Source organism: Pelmatolapia mariae, linkage group LG3_W (genome assembly GCF_036321145.2).
Source record: "Pelmatolapia mariae isolate MD_Pm_ZW linkage group LG3_W, Pm_UMD_F_2, whole genome shotgun sequence".
Lineage (NCBI taxonomy): Eukaryota > Metazoa > Chordata > Actinopteri > Cichliformes > Cichlidae > Pelmatolapia > Pelmatolapia mariae.
The window spans coordinates 53,091,691-53,110,208 of record NC_086229.1 but is presented as its reverse complement, the minus strand read 5'-3'; the positions used below and the strand labels follow the sequence as shown (position 1 = coordinate 53,110,208).

Sequence of the window (18,518 nt, the reverse complement as noted above, 5' to 3'; positions counted from 1 at the left end):
TGGTAAAAATATTAATTGGCGCCAGTTTTGACAATGATCACCTGTAATATAAAATACAGTTGACCAAATATTTTTGAACATCATTAATATCTTTGATATGTACAAAATGCACAAAAACAAATTTTCTTCCCCTAGCTAACAGAACAAAAACTGGTGATACATCAGTGTTGAAAAGTTACTTCAAGTCTCCAAGCTGTGAGTCTAAGGCTACGTTCACACTGCAGGCGAAAGCGCATCAAATCCGATTTTTTTGACCCTATGCGACCCATATCCGATCTTGGTATGACAGTGTGAACGGCACAAATCCAATATTTTCAAATCCGATCTGGGTCACTTTCGTATGTGGTACTGAATCCGATACATATCCGATGTTTTAGAAAGCGACTGCTGTTTGAATAGTCAAGTCGCATTAAATCCGTCTTTTACGTCACTGACACAAGACAGACGCCAATAATCAGCTCCGGAGAAGCGCCCGATAAGACATCGCAAACGCTTCCTGGCCATCCAGCGTAGATGTCAGTGAAACTGTTGGGAAGACAACGTTGGAGAAACGTGAACATTTTATTTATACTGTATAATCTGCAGATTCTGACAGAAATCTGCAACTATCCTTTGAAGCACCGCTCCTCTAAAACAGCAATAAGGATAATTATTAGGTTATTTACATTATTATGTAAATAACAAAATAACTTCAAGCAAAAATTGGGAAACGTAAAGTCCGAAGTCTTTATATTAAGGGCCATCAGTCAAACAATATTGTTCGCTCTGGGTCTAAACAGAGCGCGTTGTGTGTGACATCTTCTTTTGCGCATGCGGGCCGCTTTGAGGGTTCACACTAGAGCGCGTTTGCTGTCGCATTTTATTTGTAGTGTGAACAAGCAGACAAAAAAAATCGGATTTGATCAAAAAATCAGAATTGAGCATTAAGACCTGCAGTGTGAACGTAGCCTTTGAGCCTCGATTCTCAGGTAAATTTAAAGTGATAACGGTATTTGTTTTTTGAGAGATGACTGTTTTAGAAACAGGGAAGAGGACATAAGAAAAAAAGGGAAGATTCAAAGTCACATTCAGACAAAATATACTCACAGGCATGTATGTATGTATGTATGTATGTATGTATGTATGTATGTATGTATGTATGTATGTATGTGCGCACACACACACACACACACACACACACACAAAGTATCTTTGCATTTGTTGCACTAAAATGAATTTTGGAAGAGAAATTGCACAATTGAAAGTCTCATTTCCCGATTCAAATTGATTCAAAACCACCCATGATAATAGACACCAAGAGTTTGCCACTTTCCACATTTTAGTCCTCTAGTGAAGTTAACCTCCTAAGACCCGAACTCTTTCATGGCATGCATTTTTAATTTCTCTTTGCTATTTGGGTGATTGGGCTTCGATAAATGTAAAAACAAATAATTATCTTTTTACCTGATTTTGCTCCACAATGGCCTGATATCCACATATTGGAACGTTTGTTTTAAATTTCAATAGAACAGTGGCAGAATAATATCCTCGTAAGTGGACCAGGCTCTTGTAGAGCAAAATTTAATACTGTGGTCTAGGCCAGCGGTCCCCAACCTTTTTTGCGCCACGGACCGGTTTATGCCCGACAATATTTTCACGGACCGGCCTTTAAGGTGTCGCGGATAAATACAACAAAATAAAACTAGCACCGGTACTGAAAAAAAGAAGATTTATTCATAACACACGTGAAAAGACCCAGGAAAACCGTGTTAACGATAAAAAACGATAACAAAATAACGCTGAAAACCAATAAAAACCCTGAAAACCATACATTTCACACCTGAGCCTCAACTCTCGCGGCCCGGTACCAAACGACTCACGGACCGCTACCGGTCCGAGGCCCGGGGGTTGGGGACCGCTGGTCTAGGCAACCCAAATTGTCATGTCCAAAAAGTGCCCCTCCTACAGCCAAACCCATCTGTTCTCTGATTGGATTGTTACATTTGTGATTGACATGACATTGACCAATCAGATGAAAGGAAGAAAAATAGGGTCAAAATTCGTACTTGTAACTTGCAGGTGGTTTTTTTTGGCTAAGTCCACACACAAATCTTTTTTACACACACAAATCTTTTTTTACACACACACACACACACACACACACACACAAATCTTTTTTTACACACACACACACACACACACACACACACACACACACACACACACAAATTCTTTTTACACATACAAATCCTGATTTACAAGTACAAAATATTTATGACCACATTTTGAGCCCATATACGTTGCAAATCTCTCACACTCTTAAAACACCAAAACACATTTCACTCCTAACACTTCCCCCCTCCCTAAACAACAAATGCCATGTTTTGTTTGGTCGACATGGTACATTTTTCCACCAATAGGAAGGTTTTCCTGATAAAACGCCGTTTTTACCGTTTCTTCCCGCAGTAAATATAAACAACGATAGTATTCAGGAAGAAAACCACACATTGCAGATATTTTTATCATAACTCTGGTTTTACGTGGCCTATCAACACAATTTAAAAACTGGTATAAAGTCCACACTTTTTCCGTCAATTGTTCCGTCTGTCCTGCTCACATCTCCAATGGTTGTACACGTTGTCATTAACGTGGCTTCACTCCACATCAGCCACGCCGCTTTGCTAGCTAAAACACCGGTGTCGGCACATAAGGACGCTGTCATAGCCTGTCAACGACGTTGATTAGCTGCGTATATACGAATGTGAATCGCATTATTGGCTGGACTATGGGATGAGGTGGCATCGTTCTAATCCCATACGGGAGCAGCCAGTCACTTACTAACACTGCAAAACAGAATTGTTAAAGTTTTAATTTTAATTTCAATTCAGGTTAGATTTCTTTTGTGCGCAACGCAGATTTTTTCTGCGCAGAGACCGTGCCAGCAGTGCGCAATTGCGCACGCGCGCAGCTTAGAGGGAACATTGGTCCCAGCATGTTTCCATGTGTAACGCGGTAAAGGACCAGAGCGCCTGACTGCAGCTACATAGACAATGAGCTATCAGAAGTAGCTTCGACTATGGAGCCTGAGTGTGTGAATAAAACACAGGAAACAAAAATAGAGCTCAAAAATATATATATTATGTTTGTTATGGGAATTATATAGACAGATGTACAAAAATGATAAAAAAAATATATGCATATATATCACAAACGATAATGATGTTGACAATACAAAACAACTTATTAAATTCCAAAAGGAGGTGGGATGAGGTATAGTCCGGTATGAGATCAGTTTAGGTTCATTGACCTGTGATAGGTCATGTGGAAACAGTTCGATTTAATCCATAGGATTACAAGTCCTACCGCAACGTAGCGGTGGTTGGGTGGCTCGCCATCCCGCGCTGATCAGGGATGATCGCGGGGGAAAAAAAAAACCTGACCTAAACAAGTTCAAAAACATAAATTATCATTCACAGAAGTAAATGAAACAGCATTCTACTGCTATGACAAAATAAATAAATAAATCCATAAATAACAAAGTCAAATAATTAATGTCGTATTTTATACAACAATCAATAAACCAATAGTCGTCATCTCTTATAATGAATATAATTCAAAATACCAATTTAGAAAAAACATTCTCATGGGTCCCATCAAAGTATAGCAGCAATAAAGCTAATAAACATTATCCAAAGTTAATCAAATATTTACAAAACTCATTTAATCACAGGTGTTGCGCAACAAGATCAATAATCGAAATGGAAGTTAACTCAATACAAAAGTCTCATAGGCCGCTTTGGCATTTAATCAGAAAAGTAACAAAAAACATCCAAAACGGACAAAACTACAAAAATCAAATCACTCATTCAACTCTTGATACGTTAATTCAACATTCGGCCATAGTGGAATAAACAAAAACAACAACATTCGATAAATAAAACTAGTAATTGTATTTTCAGTCACTAGCCTAGCATTAGCTTACCGGCGTTTTAGAATGCGCGACCGCGGCGCCGCATTTTCATTAATTGTGACCAAACAAAACAAACAAATAACTCACCGTTGAGTCGATTGTGAGGTGGTGTAAAGATGAATGAATCGGCCGGGTTATTGCACGCTGTCAACTAGTATGTAGTGTAAAAGTTGTCAATATCTGACAAGTACGCCAACCACAGGGACAACAGCAGCCAGAGGAGCAGGGAACATGCAGCGGATTGACCCGGAACTTATACAGAGTTCATTCCCGCCACAATAAAGGGATTGGCGGAAGTGGGGTCAGATGTTACCGTGGTTACACATGGCTAAACTTTGTGTACAACAAACTCTCCTGACTTACATGTCCAAATTGGAATATATAAGATGATTTACTTTAACACCAGTGTTGTATTCTGATCAATGCAGGAAGAGTTTATGATCAATGATATAAGTTATTAAAAGCAGGGATGATTTTAGTAATTTTTTTTCACATTTGATCAGATACTAAACTTTGGCACTAATCAATATTAAATGTTTTCAGTTTACAGGATTGTATCAGGGTAAATGAAAAAGTGGGGACAATTTAGCAGATTCATGTGTTTTTGTAGCGCCAGACTGCGATGACTTGTGCTGCTGCATAAATCATTACCCATTTGGTTTAATTTAATATTAGACAGAAATAAGTCGAGTGTGTAAGTGTTTATTGTAGAAAAATGTTTGTCATTCAAATTTCTACAGCCACAATCAACATTTTTATGAACACAGAAATAAAAATAACACTGTCTTCACATTATAAAACAAATTAATGATAAAAAAAATTATATACATATATATGTACATAAATTTTATGCATTCTTATCCATAGCTGCCATCTGGAGGTCTGTAGAGTTTGGGGAAGGTGAGAAGCTGGACACTGCTGAAGGCGAACTTCCTGCTGCCAATGTTTTTCTCCACGTTCTCCATCCTGCAGCCATCCCTGCATACATTCAATTCAATTCAATTTTATTTATATAGCACCAAATCACAACAACAGTCGCCTCAAGGCGCTCTATATTGTACAGTACATCCTATAATAATAGATACAGAGCAAAACCCAACAATCATATGACCCCCTATGAGCAAGCACTTTGGCGACAGTGGGAAGGAAAAACTCCCTTTTAACAGGAAGAAACCTCCGGCAGAACCAGGCTCAGGGAGGGGCGGCCATCTGCTGTGATTGGTTGGGGTGAGAGAAGAAAAACAGGATAAAGACATGCTGTGGAAGAGAGACAGAGATTAATAACAGATATGATTCGATGCAGAGAGGTCTATTAACACATAGTGAGTGAGAAAGGTGACTGGAAAGGAAAAACTCAATGCATCATGGGAATCCCCTGGCAGCTTATGCCTATTGCAGCATAACTAAGAGAAGATTCAGGGTCACCTGGTCCAGCCCTAACTATATGCTTTAGCAAAAAGGAAAGTTTTAAGCCTAATCTTGAAAGTAGAGATAGTTTCTGTCTCCCGAATCCAAACTGGAAGCTGGTTCCACAGAAGAGGGGCCTGAAAACTGAAGGCTCTCCCTCCCATTCTACTTTTAAATACTCAGGAACAACAAGTAGGCCTGCAGTGTGAAAGTGAAGTGCTCTAATAGGGTGACATGGTACTACAAGGTCATTAAGATAAGATGGGGTCTGATTATTTAAGACCTTGTATGTGAGGAGCAGGATTTTGAATTCAATTCTGGATTTAACAGGAAGCCAATGAAGGGAAGCCAATACAGGAGAAATATGCTCTCTCTTCCTAGTCCCTGTCAGTACTCTTGTTGCAGCATTTTGCAGCATACAGAGCAGGGCAGAAATAGACACAAATACACAAATTAACATTGAGGCTTGGACATACAATGGTTTAGGATTAGCATTTTTCATAAATATCTAAAACCAGTGGCAGTTTTGTTTAGTGCCGCTTATTTAAAAGATTCAAAATCAAGAGGAAAAATAAAATGTAAATCGCTGACAGATAGGAAGAATACATGGAATTAGAAGAGTAAATAATCACTCAACCATGAATACATTTTCAGGAGAGAATAGAAACAAAGACACTGGACCACATGAAGAACCACTTCTATTCATGTGATGTTGGACATACAAGAGATTAGGAGACTTTCACCACTTTTCTCATCCATCTTGGAGCAACTGTAACCTCATTACCTTCAATACTTGAAATGTGAAATGTGCAATTCACTTGTATTTTTATTTTTTATTCCTATTTATTCTATTTATCCCCTTCGTATATTTTATTTATATATGTCTCTGTATTTATATGTGTATATATATATAATATTCTGCTCACGCTCTGTAACTTCTGTCGGTGCTGTGCTTTTGGAAACCGAATTTCCCAGAGGAACCCACCAGAGGGATTAATAAAGTTTTATCATATCTTATCTTATCTTATTATTTATTCAGGGATTATTAAACTATTCTGATTCTGATTCATAACGAGGTTCACCCCTTGTACTCAAAGACATTCTTGGTTTTTTGTGTAAAATGTACAAGGATAGAAGTGTAAGCGGCCAAGAGCAGCAGGTATGATAGAGGTGGAAATAACTGTGCCAAAGACAGTTGGCAGCATTAAAGATTTGAATCCAACTTGTGTGAGAGACAATCGGGGGCAGGGGGCTGATGGGGAATGGTCATAAACAGAGTTCAGCCTTCTGACAACCTGGTGAATGAAGCTGTTCAACAGTGTAGTGGAGCGAGCCTGAACGCTCTGGTACATCCTCTCCGAAGGCTGAAGAGGGAGTGTGAAGGGTATATACTGATTAGAGCAGGGCGATATGACCAAAAATATTTATCACAATATACATTTGAAAATTTGTGATAACGATATAACTGACGATATAATTGACACTAGACAAAATACTTTACAACTCCACAACTTTATTAGTGCAAAAAAAAAACCCATCAATGTATTTTCACTTAAACAAGCAGCTGTTTTTTATGTGCATTAAAGTTATATAAAAATTTAACAGTGCAAATCCAAATTCCTTGCTGACAGTTTAACCAAAAGGTATTTCCAGTGGAAATTGGCCGACATATCCTCAACATAACCATGTATAATATCCACAAAACGTAAAAAGAGGTTATACACACACAACACGGTAATATTATGTTGAAGCAAGGTACGTATCACTCCGCGAGGCTCCTGCCTATAATAGCCATAATGCTCCGACAATCCATCAAGCGGTGTGGCTTCGTAGCTCAGCAAAGTCGTACTAAATATTTGACAGATTTTCGAGCACCGTGTACCACAGAAAATCGTTTCGAGGTCAGTAAACACAACCAGAATTCATACATAAGTAGGGATGGGTATCGAAAACCGGTTCTTGTTGAGAACCGGTTCCCACTGTTTCAATTCCTTGGAATTGTTTGCCATTTTTGCAAACGATTCCCTTATCGATTCCAGTCGCCCCGAATGACATCACCGCGTTGCGGAGCGTCATTTACCTGGCAGGAAACATGGCGGCTCAAACGCTAAAAATTTTGGTCATACTTTACGAGAACAGATGACAACAGGGCAACTTGCAATACTTGCAAAGTAGATATTTCATTTAAGGGAGGAAACACTACGAATATGCAAAAGCATTTGCTCACAAAACACACGATGACTTTAAATGAATGTCGTGTTTTTAATTCCGCTCCGGACTCGTGAATCTCAACCCAGCAGCAGCGGTAACGTTTGCACGTCCTCTCCCGTTAATGCGGCAGGTAAATAATCAACTAACGGTGCATATTATGTTAGCGCGATCTGCCTTATTACAAAACCTGCCATTACTGTGCATTTAGGTGACCATGATGAGAGAGACAGACAGAGTCTGGCTGGCGCTCGCTGGCAGTTCTCGCTGCAGTCTACCGGTAGCGTCTCCTTTCAGGCCAGAATGTCACCGAGCAGTGACTAAGTTTGTGGTAAAAGGCATTTGCCACACCAGATGCCCCCGATTTTCGGTAAGTGAATGTGTTTAATTGTAGGCAGGGACATTACTGGATATTCTTGTGTAATTGCTACAGAATAATTTATGTTATACTTTGTTAGTGCTAGAGAAGAATATTTATTTTATTATTTTACATTTACAATTTTTTCTCCGGGGACCCTGTGACACCCCATTGAAGAGCCATAGGCTGTGGATCTCTTAAGATCTCACTGTTGGGTTTGTAAGGCCATGTTACTCCTAAATTTCTATCTTGTTCAAAGAGAAGATATAAAACAAAGTTCTAAGCTAATCGACCTTAGTGTTCTCCTTTTTAAAAAAGAATCGATAAAGAATTGAATCGTTAAACAGAATCGAAAATGGAATCGGAATCGTGAAAATCTTATCAATACCCATCCCTATAAATAAGGCACATGGGATTATAAGGGGCACTGTCGATTTTCAGAAAAATCAAAGGATTGATTTTAAGTGTGCCGTATTTTCCAAAAAACACGGTAATAACGACGGCCCGCTGGCATGCTCTACCAAAAATAGTGCTTTTGTTTATCTGACGGACGAAAGCTAAACCAGTTCCACACCACTGAAGTTGCAGCATTTTTACAAACCAATTCTGGTTCATCTGTTTCATTCTACGATCCGCTTTCGCCCTTCTCATTCTCCGTCGCTGCCATGCTTTTTCTGCCATGTGCGTATGAAAACAAAGGCACTGCGCATGCGTGTTTTACCCATATTCTATCGCAATATTTCATTTTCTTACCGTTGCCCAACATTATACCGGTATTACCATGAACGGTATGATATGGCCCAGCCCTAATACTGATCATGTCTGAGTTAAGAAAAATACATACATAAAAGAATAAAATAGCTTAAAAATAAAATTGTTAAAAAACTTTTCTCGGCAGACCTTAGTGATCTAGTGAGAGTGTGTAAGTACAACAACGAGTGTCCACAGCAAAATTGCTGGAAATACGAAAAGTACCATCAGATTTTGATTCACTGCACCCTGCGGTACCATCAGCAAAGCATCTGATTGGCAACTCCTTCATTTTTCAGAATGACATTGACCCCAAACACACTACCAGCGCAGTAAAAGCATATCCGGATAAATCAACACACTTATCAGTCATGGACCTCAAATCCAATTTGGAATCATCCAGACAGAGAATAGAACAAAAGCCAACATCCAAAGAAGAGCTTTGAATGTCCTTCAAGTAGCCTGGAGAACTATTCCTGAAGACTTTCCAGAAATTACAAGAAAGCTGCCTAAGAGTTCAGATTGTGCTGGTCCCGCAGTCATTTCTGGAAACCTTCCGGGCCACAGCAGAGGCATGCCAGTGGCCTGCCACGGAATGGGCACCATGGTTGCTGCCACTGCTGTCAGTGGAGGCTCAGATGGCGGCTTTGAGCCTGTCACCTGTTACAGGGCAGTTTTGAGGACATCAGCCACGTGGAGCTCGATTACTTGGGCCTCTCCCTGGAGGATCACTGCCAGCGGTTCTGGGTTTGTCAGCTTGTGGGGGAGGAACTGCCGTTTGCATGAGCCTAGCAGCTGCACGATGCAGGGGCTAGGTGACTGCAGCCGGGGCCATCGGAGGGGGAAGCATGCATGCTGGCAAAGGTGGTCTTGTAGCAGTTTGTGGAGGGTGTACCCAGGGAAACAGCACGCTGGGTCCACTGCCATAGGCCGGAGAGCCTGGAAGCTGTGGTCACCTGGCTGCCTGGCCGGAGGGAGCGGGGAGCTGAAGCCAGCCGGCTGGCAGACCACCAGCTGTACCTGTGTCAAGGAAGAAGCTTCCTGGGCCCACTCTGGTCAAGCAGACGCCAACTTCGTGGCCACCTAACCCGTTTGTCTCCACTCTGCCTGCCGAGGACCCAGAAGCAACCGGAACTGTTCCTGAGCCATGGACAGCAGCATAGACACTGGGGCAGAATTGCCTGAAGTGTGGGCGGCCAGGACACCTGAGGCAGGAGTGTCCGCTGATTAAGGTGGCACAGGTGTTCCGCATCGCTGGGGCTCCAGCACCCACCCCTGGTACAGGAGGGACAGTGAGTCATGACACTTGCACAGAGGAGGAACACACCCAGTTTTTGGTGCCGCTTGGAAAATGATTTCCCGGCGGCTCATTAGCAGGACCGCCATTAGCTGGCCTTCCTTGGTCACATGGCAGATGGGCGATGTCGACTATGAGGTGGTATGGTCGGATAGGGGAGGAGCCACACAGGTATATGACCTCAACCTCCATAATGCATGGAGAGAGGCTAAAAACCCCTTCTCCAGTGAGCCTGGTGAAGGAGAGAGATGAGTTGAGGCTGGAGGTGCCAAATTCCACCCTTCAGTGTGATAACTATTTCACACAGGCCCAGAGGGTGTTGTTGCGTTGAAACAGCGTTTTGCAGATGGGTTCTCCCCCCCTGCCCGACCATTCGTCACTCATTTTGAGATGCAGCCTGGCATGATGGCGCGTTCATCGCCCTACAGATTACCTGAGTATAAACGTCAAATTTTTCAGAAGGAATTGGCCAAGATGCTGAAAATGGGGGTAATAGAAGAGTTGCACAGTGCTTGGTGTAGCCCAGGGGTCGGCAACCCTGGGCACGCGTGCCACAGCTGGCACGCGAAGGGTTAACTGATGGCACCACCATAGCTAGACTGGCCATCGGTGGTGCCGGTGGTGATTTTTGGTTTTTATGGGCCGATGATTTTTTTTTTTTTTGTAACGGTATAAACAATGAAAGGTGGTGGATTAGCCAGATGATGGCCGATGTGTAAAAATAAGTCAGTTTTTGGTGGTGGCTATGGCGGAGCTTCCACAAAGGCCAGCAGGTGGATGAGGGAGGCAGGAGGAGGAGGAGACCGGAGGCGGCCGCTGGTCCGAGTGTCAGGTGAACTGAACTTCAGGTAAGAAGTTATGACCTGCAGTCTATCTGGGTCAGATATAAACCAAGTTTAGGGGTAGTTTATTTTCGTTGTGCTGACTTTTTACAGTCAGTTACAATAACTCGTACTGCGTACTAGCTAGCATGACGGAGTTTCTGTACAGCTGGGTGGGTGCTTTGATGTTACTGATAGTGAACTTTATTTTATTCATAAGGTTAGTTAGTAGAATTGCCAACCGTCCCGTAAAAAAAGAAATCGTCCTGTATTAAGAGAAAATATTATGCGTTTTGGTATTGAGCTGAGAAGAGACACAGTTTGGCCCGTACTTTAGCTAGAATGGAAAAAGACACAAAGCTGGAGTTATTCTGTCTTTATGCTGAAGCTGCCTCTTCTTCTCTCATTCTCCCCCCTCCCTCTCCTGTTGCTACTTCAATCATGAAACTGATCAATGATCAGCTGATCAGCTTTTCTCTCTTGTTTGTTTATCGCCCACTTTGCGTCAGAAAGAGGAAACCAGCGGATGTCGTGCTAAACAACAGCAGCACGTTTAAGCTTGATCAGCTGTTGTTAGAATTTATTTAATATTAATTTCAGCTGATGTTTGCTGGAGCCACAGCTGTAAAAGCTGCTGGTCATGATATCGGTTTGGATATGTGGTGAGAGGGAAACGTGAAGATGAAACCAGGAGATGTCCTTACTGAATCATCAGAGCTGAACAGGTGATGGAGAAAAAGTTTTACCTTTTAGGTGACATGAAAGAGTTAAAGTTATGAACTGTTTCTGAGAGACAAATAACACCAGGATCCTTTTCTATGTGGCTGACAGCTGGTAACTGTGCAGGGGCGGGTCTAGCAAAGTTTTGCCAGGGGGCCAGGTAGGGCATTAACAGGGAAAGGGGGGCACAAAGAAATGCTTTTCTTTCTTATTCTCATTTAAAATGTCTCACTTTTAATAAATAATTATCTGAATCTTACAATCAAAGTTTTTATCTGATGTAAAATGCAAGGAAATCATACATATACCAACAAGACAGTGCACATCACTGTCACAACAATGTCTGTTTTCATTCAAAGGCTTTATGGCTTTCCCTATAATACCTGGTGGGCTGGTCGCTAGTCAAAATGCCCGGGCCAATGTTTTTTGTCCTAGTCCAGCCCTGGGCACGACACGCAGTGAATTAATCTGAGAAGGTGCATTAAAAAATAAATGGCCAGGCCAGCGGTGCACATCGCAAATTAGCTCGCGTACAAACATTAGTTGTGCCGCTTCTTAATGACGGTATCTTAGCTAACAACCCCAGCTAGCAGATTCAACTTGTAATTGGCTAAAAATAACTTACAGAATTCACAATGCATTTTCACGACCCTCAGGTGTATGGACCAATGTTTTCTTTTCTGATCAAACCAGAAAGCTTTAATGAGCAGTTGGATTTGTCTCGCATTAACTGGCTGAGTTAATGCCAGTTAATGCGAAATCGAAATGCAGCTGATTGAAGTGAAAACCTCGACTCTGTGGGGGTCAAAGTTTGCAGAACCATGAATGCAGCTGGAATCCATAGCTGTGCGTGTTCATGGAGCTTGCATTTTCACCTGCTGGACATCACTACCTGACAAGTTTAACTGTCTTCAGAACATTGCAGAGGCCTTATTGACAGTATTTGGCTCTACATATCTGTGTGAGCAGATTTTCTCTCACATGAGTGTCCTCAGGCAGCCGTCTGAATGCTGGACACTCGGAGACCTGTGTCTCTGAGTGGGAGACCAGAGATCACATTAACATGTGTATCTCTGTATTAACAAACATGCCAGTTTATTTTTGTTATCATTGTTGTGAGGAGACCATAAATAGCATTTGCATTTTCTGTTGTACAGTTCATTTGCTGTTATGGAGTTCTTGTTATGGATAAAAAGTGTCTTTTTTTTTGTTTCAAAATAGCTGATAACTATTCGCTGATAGCTGCCAACATCTGTGAACAAATATAATTCTATAAAGTGGTTCTATATAGTGTGTAACTGTCAATATAGAGCGTTATTAAATGTATTGCTAATGCAATCATATGGCACATTGACTGCTGAGGAAATTTTAGATGGCACTCATTATCAGAAAGGTTGCCTACCCCTGGTGTAGCCCCATAGTTCTGGTAGTGAAAAGGATGGGTATATACGGTTCTGTGTCAACTACCGCAAGGTGAACAAAGTGTCACGGTTTGATGCCTACCATGTCCAGTCACCAGTCCAGGGAAAAGATGGCCTTCCTTTCAGCTTGTTTGGAGCCCCTAACACTTTCTAGCGTCACATGGACCAGGTAGGGGGGCACACTGTGCACAGGCTGCCACCTACCTGGATGATGTTATCATTCACAGTAACACCAGGGGGGAGCATGTGCAGCAGGTGGCCGTGGTTCTGGAGTCTCTGAGCCAGGCAGGGCTCACAGCCAACAGTATCTGGGGTACCACTTGGGAGGTGGGCAGGTGCGTCCACAGGCAGAGAAGATGGCCGCCATTGCATCTGGCCTGTGCCCCAAGACCAAAAAGGCGATGAGGAGGTTCCTGGGGCTGGTTGGGTACTGTTTGTGCCTGGGTTTGCAGACCTGACCAGGCCCCCATCTCACGGGGGCTGGTCAGATCTCGTCCAGTGGACGAAGCAGTGCCAGGTGGCGTTTGTGCAGGTGAAAAAAACTCTCTGTCAGGAGCTGCTGCTCCACACACCTAACTTTCCCCTCCCTTTCATCTCGCAGACGGACGCCTCAAACGGAGAGCTGGAGCCAATTTGTCCCAGCAGGTAAGGAGGGTTGACCTCCATAGGTTCAGCTGGACATGGCCCTGGCCTCAGTCGGGCAGTGGGTGTGTGTGGTGTAGGGCTGTGAATAAATGACTGAACAGTGACTGAATGCTGTGGGTCCGTGGTGTTCACACCAATCAAAAAAAAAATTATAGTTTAAGAATTTTTCAGTAGTACAGGATATGTGACAGCACGGGAAGAGCTGGCCAAACACATGGATTGAGAATCCCAGCTGGAATTAACTGAGCTCCAGAGAGGGACCCATTCTCTCACGAAAGTTTCCAGAAGCAGTTTGCAATGCTAGGTGCTCGATTTTACACACCCGTGGCAATGGAAGTGATTGAAACACCCAAATTCATTGATTTGGAAGGATGAAAAGAATACTTTTGGCAATACAGCATATCTCATAATAGTCAGGGCTATGAACTTCAATGTGACTGGTTGGCAATCACAAATAGCTCCATGGGAGCATGACCATATGAACAAGCATCAGTCTTTTACAATTTGAAGGAGGGGTAAAACATTCCAGCAAAGTTCAAACTGATGATAATAAAAACTAAAGTCAGAAATGCTGCTAAAGTCCAAACTGCACCCTCTTCTGTGGTCTAAATGAAACAACCTGTCTGGCAGCTACTTTCTTAATAAAATATAGAGTGTTGCTGAGAGGAGAAATGGAGCAGAAAGGATTTCAGCTGGATTCAGAGAAATTCTCTTGTTCGATCTGTTTGGATCTACTGAAGGATCCGGTGACTATTCCCTGCGGACACAGCTACTGCATGAACTGTATTAAAACACACTTTGATGAAGAGGACAGGAAGGGAATCCACAGCTGTCCTCAGTGCATGGTAGGGCTGCCACAAACGATTATTTTGATAGTCGACTAGTCATCGATTATTTTTGCGATTAGTCAACTAATCAGATCATGCATCCATTGGACGTACAACGTACAGCTTATTGCACCAGCATGCATCTGCTCTTATATAACTATCATTAGCTTACAGCTTTAAGTGTTTAAGGTATGTGCTAACTAAAAATAAAGACAAGATGATAGTTTATTAAACTTTAATGAAATGTGCAGATTGTTTCGTTGGGGTTTAATAAACTCAGCCGTCTGCTCCTTGCTATCTAAAATATAACGGGACACCGGAGTATATTCCAGAGCATCTCACACTTCTGATAATCAGTTGTCTGCTTGACGTTTATTCAGCTGTGTAAAAACTATAACTTTAATCTCAGCCAAACCGATTCACTCAGGAGCAAGTAAAATACTCAAAAAAAGCCAAACAATAACATTTTTTAAATTATCTAAGTGACTTATATATCATGTTTAACCTGAGTAGTGAAAGACTGCGGGGGTTTGAAAACAATTTGCCGGGAGTCCGGTGTTTCTCACCGGCTCTAGTGAGCCTTGAACCCCAGCTAGCTATCAAGCTGGTGGGTAACAGACGTCTCCGAAAACGTCGGAGCGCTTTTGAAAATATGCGGTGTCTTGATAAACTGAGCAGATATTTGAGGTTTACACAGCTACATTCTCGCCTGAAAATATGTTAAACGTTTATTTTGTGACCCAGAAAGAATAATAAGAGTAATATTAAAACTAACTAGCTGCCGCCATTGTTGGAAACTGAGCTGGGCCACGCTGTGAATTCTGGGACAGAGCTACTTCTTCTTCTTCGGGGTTTAACGGCAGCTGGCATCCTTGTACATGCAGTGCTGCCATCTTCTGTTTTAGTCCGTTATTACACTCTTATATACTACTACTTATTCCTGCGTTTTTTGGGATCTTACAAAGCTTCAAACAATGCGTCAACTACTAAATTAGTCGTCGACGATTTTGATAGTCGACGTAATCGTGACTAGTTGACTAATCGTGGCAGCCCTAGTGCATGGAGCAATTCACACCGAGGCCTGTCCTGGTCAAGAGCACCATGTTAGCAGACTTACTGGAGGAGCTGAAGAAGACTGGACTCCAAGCTGCTCCAGCTGATCACTGCTATGCTGAACCTGAAGATGTGACTTGTGATGTCTGCACTGGGAGGAAGCTGAAAGCCATCAAGTCCTGTTTATCTTGTCCAGCCTCTTACTGTGAGAAACACCTCCAACCTCACTATGATGCAGCTCCATTAAAGAAACACAAGCTGGTGGCCCCCTCCATGAAGCTCCAGGAGAACATCTGCTCTCGTCATGATGAGGTGATGAAGATTTTCTGTCGTACTGATCAGCAGAGTGTCTGTTATCTCTGCTTGATGGATGAACATAAAGGCCATGAAACAGTCTCAGCTGCAGCAGAAAGGACTGAGAAGCAGAAGGAGCTCGAGGTGAGACGACTAAACATCCAGGAGCGAGAGAAAGATGTGAAGCTGCTTCAACAGGAGGTGAAGGCCATCAATGGCTCTGCTGATAAAGCAGTGGAGGACAGTGAGAAGATGTTCACTGAGCTGATCCGTCTCATCCAGAAAAGAAGCTCTGATGTGAAGCAGCAGGTCAGATCCCAGCAGGAAACTGAAGTGAGTCGAGTCAAAGAGCTTCAGGAGAAGCTGGAGCAGGAGATCGCTGAGCTAAAGAGGAAAGACGGCGAGCTGGAGCAGCTCTCACACACAGAGGATCACAACCAGTTTCTACACAACTACCCCTCACTGTCAGCACTCAGTGAGTCTACACACTCATCCAGCATCAATATTCGTCCTCTGAGCTACTTTGAGGATGTGACAGCAGCTGTGTCAGAGACCAGAGATAAACTACAGGACATTCTGAGAGAGGAATGGACAAACATCTCACTGACAGTCACTGAAGTGGATGTTTTACTGTCAGCACCAGAGCCAAAGACCAGAGCTGGATTCTTAAAATACTCATATGAAATCACACTGGATCCAAACACAGCAAATATGCATCTGGTATTATCTGAGGGGAACAGAAAAGCAACACTAAAAAGACAAAAACAGTCCTATTCTAATCACCCAGACAGATTCACTTTCTATTATCAGGTCCTGAGTAGAGAGAGTTTGACTGGGCGTTGTTACTGGGAGGTGGAGTGGAGAGGGAGAGGAGTTTGTGTACCAGTGGCATACAAGGATATCGGTAGAGCATGGTACTCAGATGAATGTGTTTATGGAGGAAATGACAAATCTTGGGCATTAAGTTGTGACACACATAGCTATTATTTTCACTTCAAGAATCTCTCAACTCCTGCCTCAGGTCCTCGGTCCTCCAGAGTAGGAGTGTACCTGGATCACAGAGCAGGTATTCTGTCTTTCTACAGCGTCTCTGAAACCATGACTCTCCTCCACAGAGTCCAGACCACATTCACTCAGCCGCTCTATGCTGGACTTTGCCTTTTAGACTACAAAGTCACTGCAGAGTTTATTAAACCGAAATAGACAGAAGTCACTGAGGGACAGTTGGTTAAAATGTGTGATTTAGTTTCCAGTTTCTTTGGTCTCCATTGTTGTTGCTGTGAACTCGGTGTCGTGCTATTTCTTCTCTGCAAAGAGATCATCTGTCAGTCACACTTCATGTGCGCTACTTTGATGTGTTATCATGTTTCATCTAGATAATGATTGACTTTGCCTCTCACATTCTGAGTCATACACACTGATTGTGTGAATTTTGAAGTCTTGAAGTGACTGTTCTGATTTGATGTTATATAAATTAAAACTGTTTTGAATTTAAACCAGACTGAATGACGCAAATCTACAAGTTTACTCCACGTAAACATGATGTCATTGTGAACTATAGGATACAGACGACTTCATGTTAAATAATGATTCTGGTTTATTTTAGCCTGCTGCATTTCCCATTATGTGTCTGTTATGATTTAATGAGTCATGAACTTCACCCTCCACCTGTGCTGTGCAGTTACATAAAAACAACGAAAGGCCAACATAATTTTTAATATGAATTATTTTAATGAATTTATTATGACTAAAAACACACAAATAACAGGGTTTAAAATGAGTGTATGAGCCTAAAATATGGAGATGACAGGTGTCAGGCACATTATTCATTGCATTCTGTGTATTTTTATGCATTAGTTTTTGCTGAAATGCTCAAATTGTTAATAAATTCATGCATTTTAATCAATTCAGTTTTAATAGCTCAGGTGGGCCTGAGCGAGATTTCTCCTCTGGGTTTCTTCTGATGTGGCAGCCAAGAAACCTAAAATATTTAGAGCATTTCTGTAAAGAGGAGTGGGCAAAAATCCCTGCTGAGACTTGTGCAAACCTGGTGACCAACTACAAACGTCTTACTGCTGAACTTGCCAACAAGGGTTTCTCCACCAAGTAGTAAGTCATGTTTTGCATGTTCTCAAATACTTGTTTCACTCAGTGACATGAAATTCAATTTATAGCTTTTATGTTGAAGTGAATTTAATTTACTCTTTTTTTTGTAGACATATAGTTCCTATAGCTGTATATATACATATACAGCTATAAATAATACACCCCCCCCCACCCCGCCCCCAACTCTAAAACACACCCAATGTGGGATGTACATTAGAGGATACTTGTTTCAGTCTTTGGTATCATTCTTGTGAATAATACTTTCCAACAAATGAAAGTGACAAATAAAGAAAGCAGCTCTCCTTAAACTGAAATAAATCTCATGAACACACCTCGTCTGAACACACCTGACAGAAAACAGTAAGAGTGATAGTGATGCAGTCTACTTCCCAGTGTTCCCAGTCTGTGCAGGTCTACTGGTATTTTGCCAGCAGTATAACAAGGCTGAGGATGAGCCAAAGAACCAGGAGGTGAGAGGTCACCAGGAGAAAGGCCACTGGGTAAAGGTGCCGTCTGGGGGCTTTGGGGGCCAAACACTGTGGGAGTTCTGAGGGAGTCTCCCCTGGATCTAACCCAGAGACAGGGAACCCTGACTGGGTGTAACAGCCAAGCATCTGCCCCCAGGACAGACGAGATCTGGAGGATGAGCAGGGGTGTTTGTG

The 18,518-nt window shown here is 42.2% G+C and overlaps 2 protein-coding genes across 7 annotated transcripts in view; one reads left to right on the top strand and one right to left on the bottom strand.

Annotated features, from left to right (window-relative positions):
* Positions 1-4,651: 4,651 nt before the first annotated feature.
* The window catches only part of LOC134624644 (type II inositol 3,4-bisphosphate 4-phosphatase-like), a 37,596-nt gene continuing 23,729 nt past the window's right edge, over positions 4,652-18,518 (bottom strand). For 3 of the 6 annotated variants that reach the window (XM_063469664.1, XM_063469665.1, XM_063469668.1), the window contains one exon: positions 17,512-18,492. In XM_063469664.1, the coding sequence (XP_063325734.1) occupies positions 18,270-18,492 (223 nt within the window). In that variant the 3' untranslated portion in view covers positions 17,512-18,269. Of the gene's footprint in view, positions 4,928-17,511; positions 18,493-18,518 lie in introns of those variants that run through there. The other 3 variants (XM_063469666.1, XM_063469667.1, XR_010093595.1) reach the window with 2 other exon arrangements.
* On the top strand, positions 14,248-17,104 carry LOC134624646 (tripartite motif-containing protein 16-like). Its single transcript, XM_063469669.1, has 2 exons — positions 14,248-14,421; positions 15,460-17,104. Exons 1-2 carry the CDS (start codon positions 14,248-14,250, stop codon positions 16,951-16,953), a joined length of 1,668 nt encoding a protein of 555 aa, XP_063325739.1. The 3' UTR covers positions 16,954-17,104.